Source organism: Prunus avium, chromosome 8 (genome assembly GCF_965620075.1).
Source record: "Prunus avium chromosome 8, drPruAviu1.hap1.1, whole genome shotgun sequence".
Classification (NCBI taxonomy): domain Eukaryota; kingdom Viridiplantae; phylum Streptophyta; class Magnoliopsida; order Rosales; family Rosaceae; genus Prunus; species Prunus avium.
In genome coordinates, this window is record NC_142291.1 from 26,779,648 (window position 1) to 26,795,832 (window position 16,185).

Consider the following 16,185-nt stretch of genomic DNA (forward strand, 5'->3'; position numbering starts at 1 on the left):
CAGATAATGCCCTATTTTTATGGAACACAACTACCCATTATCTGTTTTAATTCTAAAATAAATTTTTTTTTTTTTTTAAAAAGCCTCTCGCAGGCACGGAAGTGCGTGCGGAGAGGCTAATATACAATATATGAAAAGTGATAAATAAAATGAAAAATTAGCCAAATTCATGTATCATTTACTCGGCTATTAGTGCTCAGTTTTGCGCCGTCCGATTAGCATCGAACGTCCAGAAGAATCTAGTGCAGATCAGGAGGGAAGTGAAAAGTGAAAGAAAAACTTAGAACAAAAAAAAAGCGAATGAACAACAACAGACAAGGAACAGAGGAGTAGGAGTAGGAGTAGGGGCACATAACCATAACCAAAATGGAGAGCTTTATGATGATGATATTGAATTGAACCATCGAGTCACAGAGAGAGAGAGAGAGATAATAATCTAAAAATCTAATAAATCTTTAATTCTTAGAGAGAGAGATGGATAAGGAAGGCGAAGACGCAGGTGGAGGAGGTATCAAAATTCCAAACCCTAACCCTAATCTTAGCAATGGCTCAGCGAAGGGAAAGTCATGCAAGGGTTGCCTCTATTACTCTTCCACACAGAAATCCAAATCCAAATATCCCACCTGTGTTGGCCTCTCCAAAACCCTCCAACAAGGTCTCTCTCTCTCTCTCTCTCTCTCTCTCTCTCTCTCTCATTTTGATTGCCAAAGTTCATAGACTCTTAAATTGAATTGATGAATTACTTTGATGCATAAATCAAATTGAATCTGGAAGCCAGAAAGATCGGTTCTTCGATATTCTAGTGCTACAACATTCACAGGCTGAATTGATGCCTATATTTTCCCACACGAAAAAAGGGCTCTGTCTTTGTGGAGTATGTATTGTTTATGATGTCCTTGTTATTTGTTAGTATATAATAATTTCTTATAATTTTCTTCCTGTGTATTTAGATGCATCTGAAATTTATTTATTTCTAGTCATCTAATAAGTATGCGCTTGTTTATGGATTTATGACCAGTGCCCAGCTACATTGTGGGAGAGACTGAGTTGGAGGCTTCTAAAGCGGACCGCAGCCTTACAGATTTCAAGTATGCTTGCGTAGGTTACTCGGTGTTCCTAGACAGAAAAGATTCTCCTAGTGATCAGCAGAATAAACAAGCGGAATTGCCGTTTTGTGTTGGTCTTGAGGTGTTATATCTTGACTCTATCTTTTCCTTGTTTTCTTGATTTGTAAAGCTCATATTACATATCATTTTATTCTTAAAGACTGTTTGGAATTTCTCTAGTCGAATATCCATGTCACTTTCCTGTCTTTCCTGTCCTTATGTCTAAGTTAGTTATATAATTATATTGATAATTCATAATGCTCATATTTGTATGTTTATGATGTTCTCATAAACTCAGTTGATATGTGACATAACTAGCTTGTGTCAGGTATTGTATGACAAAAAACCTGCAGGCCATGCTCAGGCTGATGCTCCTGCTCATAAAATTGAAGGTATATGAAGTTTTTCTTTTCTCTGTTTATTTATTTGAAAAGGCTGTGGGGATCTCATTTCACTCTTGATTTTTTGGAATATAGAAAGAATCCATCTTCGCGTACCTTCTTAGTCTCTGATACTAATTGATTCAGTGACTTTATTTGTGTACGTATAAGTCTCTATTTTGTTGCTTTCGCACCTTAAACACCTGAAGTTAGATGCAGTCTTTATATATTCATCTGCAATGTGATTTTCCTGCATTCATTAAGGGATGTCTGGTTACCATCAGACTGCAATCTCCCACTTTTTTCCTTGTTTTGATGTATAATTTCTTCTCTTGATAATTGATCCCCATGGCACTCATGTGCAGTGGGTCCATTTTTCATTTGGCTCTCAAATGCTTGGTAAAGTTTATATAATAGCTGTTAGGTCAACATGCTATATGGGATAGATGCAGGGCAAGCAACATTTTGATGAAGTGAGTGTGGCAGAAATGAGGATATTGAGATGTATGTGTGGGAAGACAAGGAATGATAGGATTCAAAATGAACACATTTGTGAGAAAGGTGAAGTATCACCCATTGACAGGCCAAAAAATAGCATTTATTAGATAGGAAATGGGAGAGAACTGACTATGGTACTTTGGAGTTTTTGGACATATTCAATGCAGATCAATATGGAAGTCAGAAAGAGTAACTTAATCAACATAGAGAGTAGTTTGAGGGAAAGAAGACAAATATGATAATATAATTAGGGTGACTTAGATGATAATATGGCCCGACATAGGACGATATAGAGGACCATGATTCACGTTGCCTACCCCAATTAGTTGGGATAAGGCTTTGTTGTTCCAAATGTCTTACTATTAATTAAGTATGTGCTCTATTTGTGAATGTGTAAAGGCAATAAACTTATTTGAAGAACATGTGCCTGTTTTGTTACATCTAAGTATAATATTTCTTTTCCAAATCTATCTCTGTTATTTGTGTTTAGAATATATATCTGGTAAATCAACAAATTTATCATGGTATTAGAGCCACAATGTGTAGGTCACGTTATTATACATAAGAACACTCGGTTGAGGCCACTGGTCACATGCATCACCCACAAGAGGGAATCCACGTGAGGAAAAGTGTTGAGCACTAGTTCCACATTGATTGGGCTAAGTGTCCAGTAAAGCTATATACCTCTCTTAGGTCTATCCACTTGACAACTTCAGCTTTTGAGAATCATAGTAAACCAACAAACCTTAATATTTAATGTGAATACTTACTGTTGCAAAATGACTGAATTTTCTTATAACATTCACAGCAACCTTGTTTGTAAATTCTTGGTGTGTTTCCCTCTCCAGAAAATGTTCGGCCGATTCCTCAACCCCGAAGCTACAGACCACCACATTCAACAGGAGATGAATATCTCAACAGGTATGGCAGAACTTTGAGTTAGCAAAGAAAAGAAGTTATCCATGACTTCTTCCTTTTTTCACATGGTTTTGTGTTTGAGTTTTCCAGTTCTGTTTGTTCTTGTTACACTTTAAAACTCTTGAGTATTTGTATATATGCAGGTTTAAGAGGAATGCAATACTAGTAGCATCAGGTGTTGCTAAGAATGTGAATAGAGTGGGACACTACATCAAACAGAGTGTGGATGACATTCTATACCCTTACCGTAGAAGACCTAAGTAACAATTTTGATTGTATAAGTAATTTATAGCATAAAAGAAGCCCAATGCCTGAAATGGCATGATCCCAGTTGTATGATTAAATTGAAATTTTCCTCCCTCCCTCTTTCTTCTTGTATGAATAAATTAATCATCACATGAAGGGAGCGGTTTTTATATTTTCATTTGAAAATAATTGCGAACATATGAGTTTTCGTCTACAAGTGATTTTTGTTACTTGTGGCCAAATTTTGACATGAATAATTATGTGGCCGTTTAATGGAATTGGTTGTTTGAAGCTTTAATCGATTAGTAAGTTAATACGGCTTTGATCACTTTTTTGGTCCACTTAGCAGTATAATCTCATAATTTGGACATTCGTTTTTTAGATATCATTCAAAGATCACCCCTTGTAAAAATTAGCCAACATAGTTTAATCATTTGATTCTTATTGGGAATATTTTCGTTTGTTTATTTGATTGATCCATACAAACAAGTATGGCTGGCAATGGGTCGGGTCGTGTCAAGATTATATATGTGTTAGGAATGCTTAATCCAAACTCGACCCGTTTAATAAACGTGTCATGCACGGGTTGACCCGTTAAATTCTCATGGGTTTCGGGTTGTGGCAGGTTGATCCGCTATGTGGTAGCAACTAAAAGATATTTTTTTTAAAAATAGAAAAATGAAGAATAAACAAATAAACGGATTAGTGGGTCGGCAGGTTACATGTGTATTTTAGCAAGTTGGCGGGTTACATAGGTATTTTAGCCGGTTAATAGGTATTTTAGAAGGTTGGCGGGTTATCCGAAACCCACCCATTTATTAAAGGGATCATGACGAGTTGACCCGAATTTTAATCTTGCAGGTTGAATCCGCTAAATTCTCGTGTGGATTTCGAATCGTGTAACGGGTTGTGCCCGAAATTGCCAACTATACTAACCAGTCAGTGATTAGGGCCTGAACCCTACTATCTGCATGGCTTTAGATGGATTACAATAATAAATTGAAGACTAAAACAAATAGCATAATAAACTACCTTATTAATTAACAAGCCAAGCCCTTAATAGGGGTAGTCAGTGCGACCGCCTTGAGCCCATTATTCAGGAGCTTAATATTTTATTTTATTTTTATAAGTGTTATATTATATTATTATAAATTGATTTAATATTTTTGAGAAAAAAGAAAAAAGAAAGAAAATATGGTGTTCTAGAAAAATGCGCATCCTTTCCACTCCTCAAGAAGAACCCTTTTGCGCTACCCACTCTACTCCTCCAGTTAACGTTAGATTTATCTATTCTAAATTTTTCTTCTTCTTCTTCTTCTTCTCCTTCTTCCTCTTCTTCTTCTCATCTCATATCATCTCATCTAAAGCCATGCAGATAGTAGGGTTCAGGCCCTAATCACTCTCCTTTCCTACTAGTTACAGAGTTGTGAATCCCTAAATTAATTTTTCTATTGGTAGACTGGGGAGATTACAAAATCCAAAGTGTGGACTTTTGTTCAGTACAAAATTGATCCTTGTAAAAATCAATTTAAAGTAATTTTTCGTGATGAAAAGGAAAATATGATTTTTTTTTTTTTGCTTTTTTTTTGTTTGTAGATTTGTGAACTCACATGAGTTACACATTCTCTGTGCAGGAATTCTTTTAAGCTCTAATTGATTGCAAATTTGGAAATATCAAGTTTGTTGTTGTTGAGGGGGATTTCTCAAATTCCATGTTATGTTGTTCTTTGTGTTATTGAGGATGCAAAGTTGTTGCTTCGATTCAGCTGCACCAAAATGGTTTCAACTGCATCCTCAACTTGTGATACTCGCAAGTGCACGAGCCGTTTGGTAGTATAGCATATGTAAGTGCGAGGTCGATCCCACGAGGATTGGTGATTGAATGATCCAATTTGTTTCCCCTACACAAAATAGAAATGAAAAAGGAAATAAATAAAACAAGAAAAAAAAGAAATAACTCAAGCAAATAAGTTCCCAAGTTCAATTAGATTAACGGATTGATTCTAGCTAAAGTATGATTAAGCCATGGTGTTTGGTCATAACCTTGTGTTCCTAATTCCCTAATTTGATCATTTGTTGTCTAACCTAAAACTAAGCATTAGGAACTCATTAAGCATAGAAGAACAATTTAAACAACCAAGCATGTATCTAATCCCTGTTGTCGAATGTCCATACATACTCTTCTTATCCATAGTTCAATTCGAATTAAAGCATGGTGTCTACTCTTAATTCAAACCAAGATAGCTAACATGCAAGCCTAAATGGTGATCAATCATTCAAACTAGCATATTAACTTATAAGCATAATGAATAAGAACAAAAACCATAATTGAAACTTGGAAACTAATTAAACTTGAATACTTAAGAAAGAATGTACATTACAAATAAAAGTAAAGTGGAACTAAGAAAACTTGAAGGAAAATTTAGTAAACTCATTTTGTTACAACAATTGACAACTTGAAAGGAAACTAAGAGAATTTGAGGGAGAGAAGGAAAGGGAGCTCTAGAGAAGTGTTTGAGAGCTCCCCCCCCTTGGGGTGTGATTTGAAGCTTGAAGGCTTCTCTATTTATAGGGCTAAGAGGGAGGAACATCATGATGGATTCCCACACCATCCTTCATCTTTTGCTGCTGCACCTCAAGCATCTTCACATGGGTTCAAAGGTGATCAGATGTGGCTGACTTTGCTGCCAACCCATGTGATTGCCTTTTGCTGCCAACCCATGTGGTTGCCTTTTGGTTGCTGAAAAACGAGTTTTCTGAACCAGTCTTGGTGTAGGAAGGCCAGAGGTTTCAAAACGTATCCAATGGTGCTCAAATTTGGATATGTTATACTAGACACCCATTGGAACAACTTCTATGAAGAAAGTATTCCCATCGGAGCAGTAGAAGTGTGCGTTTTGGGCCTTGCAAGTTGGCAGCCGAACAGAGACTGGAATTGACTTCATTTCATTTCTTTGCTTTACATGCATGCACATGCTTTCTCTATAATAACTCCAGCATGTACCAACTTGCTCCTTTAGAATTTCATAGCTGGAATGCCTCCCCACTTCACTCATTATGTTGGATCCAAAGTCAGTTGCAGCATGGGTGAGGCACATGGCTTAAAGGAGGAGACAAGGCTCAAAGCTGGCAGCTGCAAATCCTGCTGAGCAAGGTTGGGTGTTGGACGGGCTGAGCACTCCACAAATATCCAATTGGGCTGAAATTTGGATATGTTGTAGTAGACACCCATTGGAACAAGTTTCATGAAGATCTTCACCTCATTCGAGCCCCATAGCATGCTGATCCAAGGCCAAGAAGTTGACCTACGAAATTGGGCTGGAAAGGGGTTGTAGCCAAAATGTGTTTGTCTTTAAGCTCATATTCCTCATATGCCAATCAGCCCTTAACATGCATGGATTGCATCAAATGTTATCTCTTGCTATCTTAACCTACAAAACACACAAACATAGGTAAGTGACTCAAAATAAAGAGAAACTAAGCAAAATCACTAAGTAAAGAAGGCATGCAAGTGTATGAAATTATGGACTTATCAAAACAGAAAATGGATTAAAAGCACAAGTTTAACTCAATAACATAACCAAATCATAAGCTAGAAGGGTACAAAATGATATACAATTATGAACCGATCAAAAGTCATTTTTGTTTTACTGGTTGCTGGGGATACAAAGGGATTTCAACTAGATTGATGTTGTTTTGCTTTGGCTATTGAGCATGCATAGAAATTTTTGATTTGTTGGTTGCTTGTTGCTGGATGAAAAAGAACTTATTAAATTGTTACAAGTATTTATCTTGTTTATACATTGTAGCCTTTTATTTTGAATTTTATATATTGAAGTTTGAATTGATATAATTTATTTTCCTTGAATGTTAAATTTTTAGTTAATGTGAACAGGTTAGATCTTGGTTGAAAAATAAGAATGGGTTCATCACTAAGTTTAATATATATATGTAGGGCCTCTGAGCCCTGAAAAATTCAAGACCGGCCCGTTAATTAAAGTAGCAATACGTAAATAAATAGGCTCATAACTGTTTTAAAACCGAAGTTTTCACAATCTCCCCAAAATTTTCAAAGTGGGCAATTTAACCTGTAACTCGGCACAGCAACAAGCTGAACTGCTTTGGGTGCAGTCAGTCCAAAAACATCATTCATGTCAAGCTCATTAGGCTTCATTCCATCAGGCAACTCCCATGCAAAACAATGAAGAAGATGGGCCACAGCCATCTCCAGCCCGTACAGCCCCAATTGCGTACCCGGGCATGACCTACGGCCCGACCCGAACGAAAGGAACTCAAAGTTGCTCCCTTTAAAATCGGGCGAGTCATCGTTCAAAAACCTCAAGGGTTTGAATGTTTCTGGCTCGTCCCATGCAGTCGGGTCACGGGCGATAGCCCATGCATTAATATAAACCCGTGACCCGATTGGAAATGAGTAACCAGCCATGGAAGTCTCCTCTGCAGTCTCGTGGAGGAGGAGAGGGATTGGTGGGTGAAGACGGAGGGATTCCTTGACTGCACATTTGAGGTAGGTTAGGTTTTCAAGGTCGGTTTCTTGGAGCCTACGGTTCAAGCCAACAACATTGATGAGCTCTTGCTGCACTTTTTGGAGATCTTCTGGGCTCTTCATCAGCTCTGCCATTGTCCATTCAATCACTGATGCCACCGTTTCAGTTCCTCCAAACATTACATCCTATGAATGCAAAGTGGATTTTTGTCACTAAAAGAAATCAGAAGTGACAGATAGTGATAATTAAACACATAATTTCCATTACCAAAATAGTTAACACATAATATTGATCTTCTGAGTGAGAAATGAGAGAGTGCTTTATTTTACCATAAATTCTTATTAAATATAGTAAAAAACACATGAAATCAGATTTGTTTCTTTTGATTTAGAAAAGGAAAAAACCGTTGACCCACCTATTACAAAATATTAATTACAATGTAATCCACTTGTGAAATTACCTAAATTAAAAAAAAAAGAACAAACTACGGAAAAACCTCCAATCTATAGGGTCATTTACGAGTTCACACCCGATTTTGGGGACATTTACTAGTACATACTCAACGTCACGGAAATTCTACAATTTGCCCCATCCGTTAATGAGATCGTCAAAAAATCTGTTATCTGCCTACATGGCATTTGTGGGACCCATCTTTTAACTGACGTGGATTCCACATAAGAAATAAAATTAATTAAAAAAATGAAAAAAAATCTAAAATCTAAAATCCAAAAAAAAAAAACTCATTTTCTCCCATTTCCCCTGCCTTCCAGCCTAACCTCCAACCCACCTTCCCCACAGCTCCGCCCCACCTCCATTAGGTCAAATTTCTGTTAGATAGCACACCTAAAGCCAACCAGCTCCCAATTATAGTTACCTAACAGATCTCTACGCAATGCACCTAACAAACCAACCAACCCAAACAAACCCCAACCAACCCAATTGTCCAAGACAAGAGAAGCAGGAGCAGATCTTAAGCTCCCTCCTAAACTCCTATTTCCATTTATATCACCAAATAACGTAAACAAAACTAAACAGAGGATCAACTTTTCCTCGTGGACATCAAAACCCGGGGAAATTTCAAATACGGACAAGAAATGGGATCCCAGAAACGGAACCAAACAGCGGATCTCGTAATCCGTGGCTGTTAGTTGGAGGGTCAACCGGAAATAGTAGAAGAAAGAGAGGAATTGGAGTTTACCTGTGAGGCTGTGAGAGTGGAATTTGGGATTTGGGGGAAATGTAAATGCTGGAATTTAGGGAGGATCGAGGAAATATATATATATATATATTCTCTTATCCGGATGTCCGTATGTTATTATCGTGTGGATGCTATTGTAAACAAGCAGGAAAGCAGGGAGGGGTAGTACAAAATACATGGCGTCCGCACGATAATAACGTCCAGATGTCCACATAAGAGAATTTCTGTATATATATATATATATATATATATATATATATATAGAGAGAGAGAGAGAGAGAGAGAGAGAGAGAGAGAGAGAGAGAGAGATGGCGACTTGATCTGAGTTGGAGAGAGTCATATCTAATGGAGGTGGGGCGGAGCTGTGGGGAGGGTGGGTTGGAGGTCAGGCTGGAAGGCAGGGGAAATGGGAGAAGATTAGTTTTTTTTTGTTTTTTTGGGTTTTTAGATTTTTTATTATTTTTTTCATTTATTTTAATAATTTTAATAATTTTATTTCTTATGTGGAGTCCATTTCAATTAAAAAATGGATCCCACAAATGTCATGTAGGCAAATAATTGATTTTCTGATAATCTCGCTAACGGAGGGGGCAAATTGTAAGGTTTCTGTGACATTGAGTGTGTACTGGTAAATGCCCTCAAAATCCGGTATGAACTCGTAAATGACCATATATATTAGGGGGTTTCTGTAGTTTGTCCTTTAAAAAAAAAATCCATTTTAGATAATTAAAATAAATAAAAGGAAAACCCCTAGACTGAGTTGGCACCTCAAATAAAGAGCAACAATATTGGAGAAGGAAAATGCTAGGTTTACCACATTTTTCATACCATATTTGTACCACCTCTCTAATAAAGGTGGGCCCTTCACTTCTATTAGAAATGTAGTACAAATGTGGTATGAAAAATGTGGTAAGCCCAGCATTACTCATTGGAGAACAATGTGATCGGTGGTAGTTAATAATATTAGAAAGAAAACTATAATAACCTATTAAAAGGTTTATTAAAAGAAGAGTTATTTCCCTTATTCCGTCGAGGTTTTCTCGAAATTAAAAGAATAATTGTTAATGAATATCTATGCATCGAACTATTATATATCAGAAATTCTCTATGCATGATCTATTTTTTAAAGAATGGACACGCATATCAATATTGTAAAAATGTAACAACAGCATGTAGGTATATTTTGCTGGCGACAATAATATCGACATATTATGGATCCTCATTATATTTTCATGTAAGACTTACCATGATAATAGCTTTGATATTGTCTCTGGTGAGCCTAAAGGTAGAATTGGTGTCGTCACTTTCCTTTGCAGCATCATCACTGTAAAAAGCTATTAATTCATCCACCATATCTGTATCAGCTTCATTGTCATCTTTCTTGTCCTTATTTGTATTCCTCTTAGCCATGTGATCATCGATGATCTTATCAATAAACACGTCTAGTGACCTACGAGCCTTAGCCATTCTGTCCTTAAAAGCCTGTGCATGAACCCAACCCAACCATGGAAGAAAATCTTGCATGTTAAAAGCCCCAAAAAGCTTTGAAAATTCCTGCAAAATCTTCACAAACTCTCCTTGCTCTTCATGGGAGCTTGACCCGAACGCTGCCCGATAAATTATGTTCTTCGTTAGAGTGAGAACCAATTGACCGATATTGATCGGTGAGCTGGTTTTTGTTGCCACATGTCGAACCATCTCATCAACTTCCTCACGTACTGAGGCCCATGACTCTGCCCGTTTCCGGCTAAACAGATTTATGACGCAAATTTTGCGCATGCGACGCCAAAACGGGCCATAGTTGGCAAAAGCCATATCGGCTCGATCATACGTCAAGTAAGATATGGCGGCATTTGCAGGCCGATTGGCGAAGGAACTGTCCTGGACTTGGAGGATTTCTCGGGCCACCTTCGGAGTTGACACGACCATGATATGTAAGACCCCCATCTGGAGATGGAGAAGCCCACCGTATTGTTTAGCCAGTTGAGCTAAACCGCGGTGGGTGAGTTGGTCCATCATGAGCATGTTCCCAATAATGGGCCACCCTCTTGGCCCTGGTGGGTACGGGAGTTTTCGGCGTGATTGCATGAACAAAACAAACCAGGCTACGATGAGTAGAAAAAGAAGAAGAATTAACAACATGGGAGAAGATTGCAGGGATTCAAGTGCTTGGTGAAGGAGGAGATCATCCATGGCTTGGTTTGTGTTCTTGATAATGGGGTTGTTGAGGAGGTTAATATGTATATTATGAATTTGATAAGGTGAAAAGAAAAGGATGAGTTGCTTATATAATTCAAATGGGATCTGCGACCTTTATGAGGATTGAACTAATGTGGCAAGTAATTACTGGGGACATACTATTCAGGATGATCTTATCTCACCAACTCCATTCCCAGTGGGAACTTTGGCTCTACTTGTCGAAATATTTGAAATTTGTTTGGATTTTTGTTTTGGGATTTCCTTAATTCGTTTTGTTTGGTATACAAAAGATTATAAGGATCTGTATAAAAGTTCACATGTATAATATGTGATCTGGGCTGCTTATGTGGAAGTGGAATGTCTTTAAATGTAGAGACTCGGAATCCGTGCAGATATTATTTGCATATCGCATGATAAATCTTATAAGAAAATTAATTCATACATACCAATTAGCTAGCTAAAACTTGATCAAACATTATAGTAGTACTCTACTACCACCTCAACTTGTGATACTCCTATTGAAAATTTGCCATGTGTCATTTAAGAATAACAATTTAAATTTTTTTTTTACAATTGGACTTGGAATCTAATTATTATTATCCTTTTGAATAAAACTAAGAAAAACAAAAAATCAAAAAAAGAAAAGAAAAGGGGGTGGGCTAAATTATTATTATCCTAAATTTAGCCCACCCCATTTTGTTTTGAAATCTAATTACTCTTACCATATTTATATACCACATTCATATATCACCTTATGTGGTAGATGAGGTGGACATACACACTAGGACGGACCTAGGATTTTAAAATGGGGTGGGCTAAATTTAGGTACTAAGCAAGGATTGAAATATCGGCCGATACACCGATATATCGATATTTTCAACTATCGACATCGATATTGGGGGGTAAGGCCATATCTTCCCCTGTATCGATGATATATCCATGATATTTTGCCGATATCCCCGATATTTCCCGATACCCATAACATAACCCAAAAAAAATTTAGAACTTTTGAAGGCAATTGAAGCAAATTATAACCCAAAAATAGCTAATCCTTGCCCAGAACCCTATAATTTATTAATATGAAGAATTTATGCACAGTCCACTGCCCACATACCTCCAATCCATCTGAAGAGGACATGGCGATCAATTTTGTATCTATGAGCATAGGAACTAGACCTAGTATTAACTCAAATGAATCTTATGATGGCTATGGTTATGTCATGTCTGATTATAGTGGAACTAGTTATGGAGCTCAAGATGATGAAACAGATTATTGACCTACTAGTTTGGTTAATCCTAACTATCCCATATATAGGAAGACATTAGGGAGCTCAAGAGAGACGTATGTGCACCATGTTCAACACATGGCTTACAAAGTTGTTCCTCATTGTTTCAACCTCATAGGAGCTCTTCATTTATGTAGATGGACACTTACCTAAATTGTAATCCAATGTTTAAACAAACTAAGAATATATGCATGGTTTATTCATTCTAATCAACATTTTATTTTCAAACTTTTCATTAACGCGCATTACATACCACTTATATTTCATCATATGTATATCTTATTATTAGTAAATTTTGAGTTTTATTTGTTCAATACATTCATTGATAATGTAAATAACATCTATGAAAGTTTTACACCAAAATTATGTGTTTCAATGCCTATATCTATCATTTTTGTTGATTTTTTCCCGATACCTAAAACGATAACGATATATCCCCCGAAATATCCGTAAATTGGAGGCCCGATATTATCTGCACGGCCGATATTTTAATCCTTGGTACTAAGTAGATAGAAAACTCAACAATACCATGTGATTTCATTGATAACCGAAAAAAAAATTACAGCAAGAAAAATGAAATCAATTACAAATCCTATTTGATAATTCATAACTCATAAACTGAAACTGATGCCCCAATTGCAAATCCTAATTGATAATTCATAAGTGTCAATTGCTAATCCTAATTGATTCTTCATAAACTCCAAAAAAAATCCTCAAATTAAAGCATCAAGAAATTAAAAGAAGCTTACATGACGAATATAGGAACTTGATTTACTTGAATTAAGTCTTGAAGGTGAATGCAGCAGCAACAAGAGCGTTTTTTTTTTTTTTCCCTCTACATGTGAGGGTAGGGTGGTACTTCTTCTTCTTCTTCTTCTTCTTTTTCTACGTGCTGTGTGAGAGTTATTTTATTTTTTCTCTTTTTTTTCTTTTGTTGTGCTGTGTGTGAGTTCCCCCACACCCCAACCAAATGAGGTTAGGTTATTTAAATTGGGTGAGTTAGGATTTTTGGCTAGAAAAAAGAAGCCACCTAGGCTATAGGAGAACTAGATGATATATTTAAATTGGGTGAGCTAGGATTTTATTTTTTTGGTTGGAAAAAAGAAGCCACCTAGGCTATAGCCTAGGTTTGCCAAATTAAAGATCCATCCCTGCATCCACATCAATTAAAATTAATTTAACATTTTCTTTTCTTTTATGATTTATTGATGTGGTTGTCCATTTCATTTGCCGCATAAGGTGGTAGGAGAATGTGATGTACAAATGTGGTAAGTAAGAGTAGCATTACTTAAAGCAAAAAGAAAAGAGCCACCACCCACCCCAACCCATCGTCGACCTCGCGCTGCCCCTCTCTCTCTCTCTCTCTCTCTCATAGCTTAATCATTGCTCAATCCTCTTCTCACCCTTTCGGTGGCTACCCCAAGACTAGTGATTTTGTCTCTTTTTCTCACTAATTTATTAACTTCTAATTTTCAAATTGCCATCATATGTGAAGAAAGTTGGAGTGGGAGGTGTCTGTTAGTAGTAATTGAATGAAATTGGACCCTTTTCAATGCTGATGGGTATGGGAGTTTTGGGCGTGACATGAACAAAACAATCATGAAAAAGATGAGTTGAAGAAGAAGAATGAGCAACATGGGAGAAGATATTCAAGTGCTTGGTGAAGGAGGAGATCATCCATGGCTTGGTTTGTGTTCTTGAACATGGGGTTGGTGAGCAGGTTAATATAAATTATGAATTTGATAAGGTGAAAAGAAAAGGATGAGGTTCTTATATAATTAAAATGTGATCTAAGGATGAGATTCTAATATAATTAAAATGTGATCTGCCGCCTTTATGAAGATTGGGTTAATGTGGCAAGTCATTACTGGGGACTTACTATATTGTTTTGTATACAAAAGATTATCTGTATAAAAGGTCAGATGTATAATATGTGATCTGGACTGCTTATGACGTAGATGTGAAATTAAAAGAGATGGGTCAGCAGTCACTACTAACAACATCGATATATTCTCAAACTTAACCACCTACAAAGCCCAATAGGTATGGAGTTTTATCACAAAAGGCCTTAGTGATATTAGTAGTGGAACAATTCATTATATGTTGTATATTATTTAGTCAAGTTTTCGATGTGGAACTTATATTCTTCAACAGTAGAGACTCAGGATTCGTGTAGATTTTATTATTTGCATATCATATGATAAATTTCATAAGAAAATTAACTCATGCATACCAATTAGATAGCCAAAAATTGGTCTAACATAATTCTTTTGTATCTCAATGTTAGTAGAGGGTTCACATTCAAATCCCTCCTTCGATCAAAAGAAACTACTAGGTGCCAAAAAAAAAATTATAATCATAACAAATCGATACAAAATGCACCAAAAAAATTATGTACTGACAATTATGAGAGGTGTTGAATCTTGTAAGGGTCAATAGGAATTTGATAATGTAAGGTTTGCACAAAATTGCATGTTTATGCATGTGGTTTCAATTTGAACATTTTAGTATCCTTAGAGCATCCACAATCATGCTCCCTATTTTTTAATTAAAATTTAGCTAAAAACACAAACAAACAAAAAACAAAAAAAAAAGCTATTTTAGGAGCTCTTTAAAAAATTTCAACTCCAACCATACTCCCTAATTTGGAGAGTCATAAATGCTTTACTTCTTGTTAATACTTTACTTCTTTTTAAATTTAATTCCTGATTTGCAATAAAATGTTCATATTCAAATACTGAATATTCCCAAATAATAAACTACAAAAACAATTCTATGGTTTTTGTGTTTTAAAAGTGTTTGTGTTTTGCAAAATACCTACAAGGAAAAGAACTGGAAAAAAAAAAAGGGTGTTTGTGTGCTGATAAATGTGTACAGTGAAACGAATTGGAAAAAAAAAATATTTGCTTGTGCTTTGCAAAGCACCTATAGCCAAAAGAATAGAAAAGATGGTGCATGACGTTGGTAGTGTGCAAAAGAAAGGTGATTAAAAATATAAAATGCCGAAGAAAAAAAATGATAGAATTAAAGACATCATTAAATAATTGTTTTAAATAATAATAAAATATAGTAATATTTAATTATAGGGAGTCACTAGGAGCCCTTTCTCTCTCCTTAAATTTAGGAGCTCCTAGAGGTCTCCCTATTTTAGAAGCTGGATAGGGAGCATGATTGGAGGTGGGTTTTTTTAATTCTTCCCTAAATTTTAGCTAAAGAGGTGATTTAAGAAGCTCATTGTGAATGCTCTTACATAGTAAAATTTTGAAAATGTAGTTTTGCTGTTAGGCTAATCGTGAGGAGACATGTGAATTAATTGAGTCATGACAAGTTGAATACAAAGAACCAAGATATGTGATTTAGGTTTTTAATGGTTTTAGTTAGCTAATCTTTGGGAATTTAAATTGCGATTGTGTTGGGAATTAGAGTTTCTAAATGCTAATCTTAGGGGATTATCATCGATTGTCGGGTTGCTTGTTGGCTAATGATATTCTATAAAGGGTATGTGAAGTTGGTCACGACTGCCATGCCTTCAATAATGGACTTTATGTTAGGAAATCGGGTCCTTGATCTCTTAGACGCACTTAGAGCCGGCCCTTGCTATGAACTAACAATAACCATAACCCCATCCTCACGAACATAATCCCTAATCCAATTTCTTTGGTGCTATAATCTTAACCCAATTTCATGATCAGAGTTACGGGAAAATTAACTATTGTCCTACTCAGACTAGAACTAGCAGCTGCAATAGGGACAACCAACTGTAACATGTTGACTCAAAGAATTTGACAAACATAGCATGTCAATACATATTGAAGAGATATAGTAAACTAAATGAGCTTCATCGAGTGA

At 36.2% G+C, this 16,185-nt stretch overlaps 2 protein-coding genes across 3 annotated transcripts; one reads left to right on the forward strand and one right to left on the reverse strand.

Annotated features, from left to right (window-relative positions):
- The first annotated feature begins 278 nt into the window (after window positions 1-278).
- Window positions 279-3,326, forward strand: LOC110750313 (uncharacterized). Of its 2 annotated transcripts, none has more exons than XM_021950611.2 (5): window positions 279-655; window positions 1,019-1,188; window positions 1,435-1,498; window positions 2,793-2,905; window positions 3,046-3,326. In XM_021950611.2, exons 1-4 carry the CDS (start codon window positions 475-477, stop codon window positions 2,891-2,893), a joined length of 516 nt encoding a protein of 171 aa, XP_021806303.1. In that variant the 5' UTR covers window positions 279-474; the 3' UTR covers window positions 2,894-2,905; window positions 3,046-3,326. The 2 variants fall into 2 exon arrangements, with proteins under 2 accessions (XP_021806303.1, XP_021806302.1); XM_021950610.2 differs by having other exon boundaries at window positions 282-655; window positions 2,833-2,905.
- Window positions 3,327-7,076: 3,750 nt separating this feature from the next.
- LOC110750322 (cytochrome P450 84A1-like) lies at window positions 7,077-11,376 on the reverse strand. The gene is made up of 2 exons (XM_021950624.2): window positions 10,097-11,376; window positions 7,077-7,838 (listed from the first exon to the last, which is right to left on the reverse strand). Exons 1-2 carry the CDS (start codon window positions 11,042-11,044, stop codon window positions 7,218-7,220), a joined length of 1,569 nt encoding a protein of 522 aa, XP_021806316.2. The 5' UTR covers window positions 11,045-11,376; the 3' UTR covers window positions 7,077-7,217.
- Between the last annotated feature and the right edge of the window lie 4,809 nt (window positions 11,377-16,185).

Excerpts from the sequence above, each read along its gene's own strand:
- LOC110750313 (XM_021950610.2), top strand. The coding sequence starts at position 475 with ATGGATAAGGAAGGCGAAGACGCAGGTGGAGGAGGTATCAAAATTCCA. Across the intron at positions 656-1,018 it reads CTCCAAAACCCTCCAACAAG|TGCCCAGCTACATTGTGGGA; the intron begins GTCTCTCTCTCT and ends ATTTATGACCAG. Across the intron at positions 2,906-3,045 it reads GGAGATGAATATCTCAACAG|GTTTAAGAGGAATGCAATAC; the intron begins GTATGGCAGAAC and ends GTATATATGCAG.
- LOC110750322 (XM_021950624.2), bottom strand. The coding sequence starts at position 11,044 with ATGGATGATCTCCTCCTTCACCAAGCACTTGAATCCCTGCAATCTTCT. Across the intron at positions 7,839-10,096 it reads ATATCAAAGCTATTATCATG|GATGTAATGTTTGGAGGAAC; the intron begins GTAAGTCTTACA and ends TTGCATTCATAG.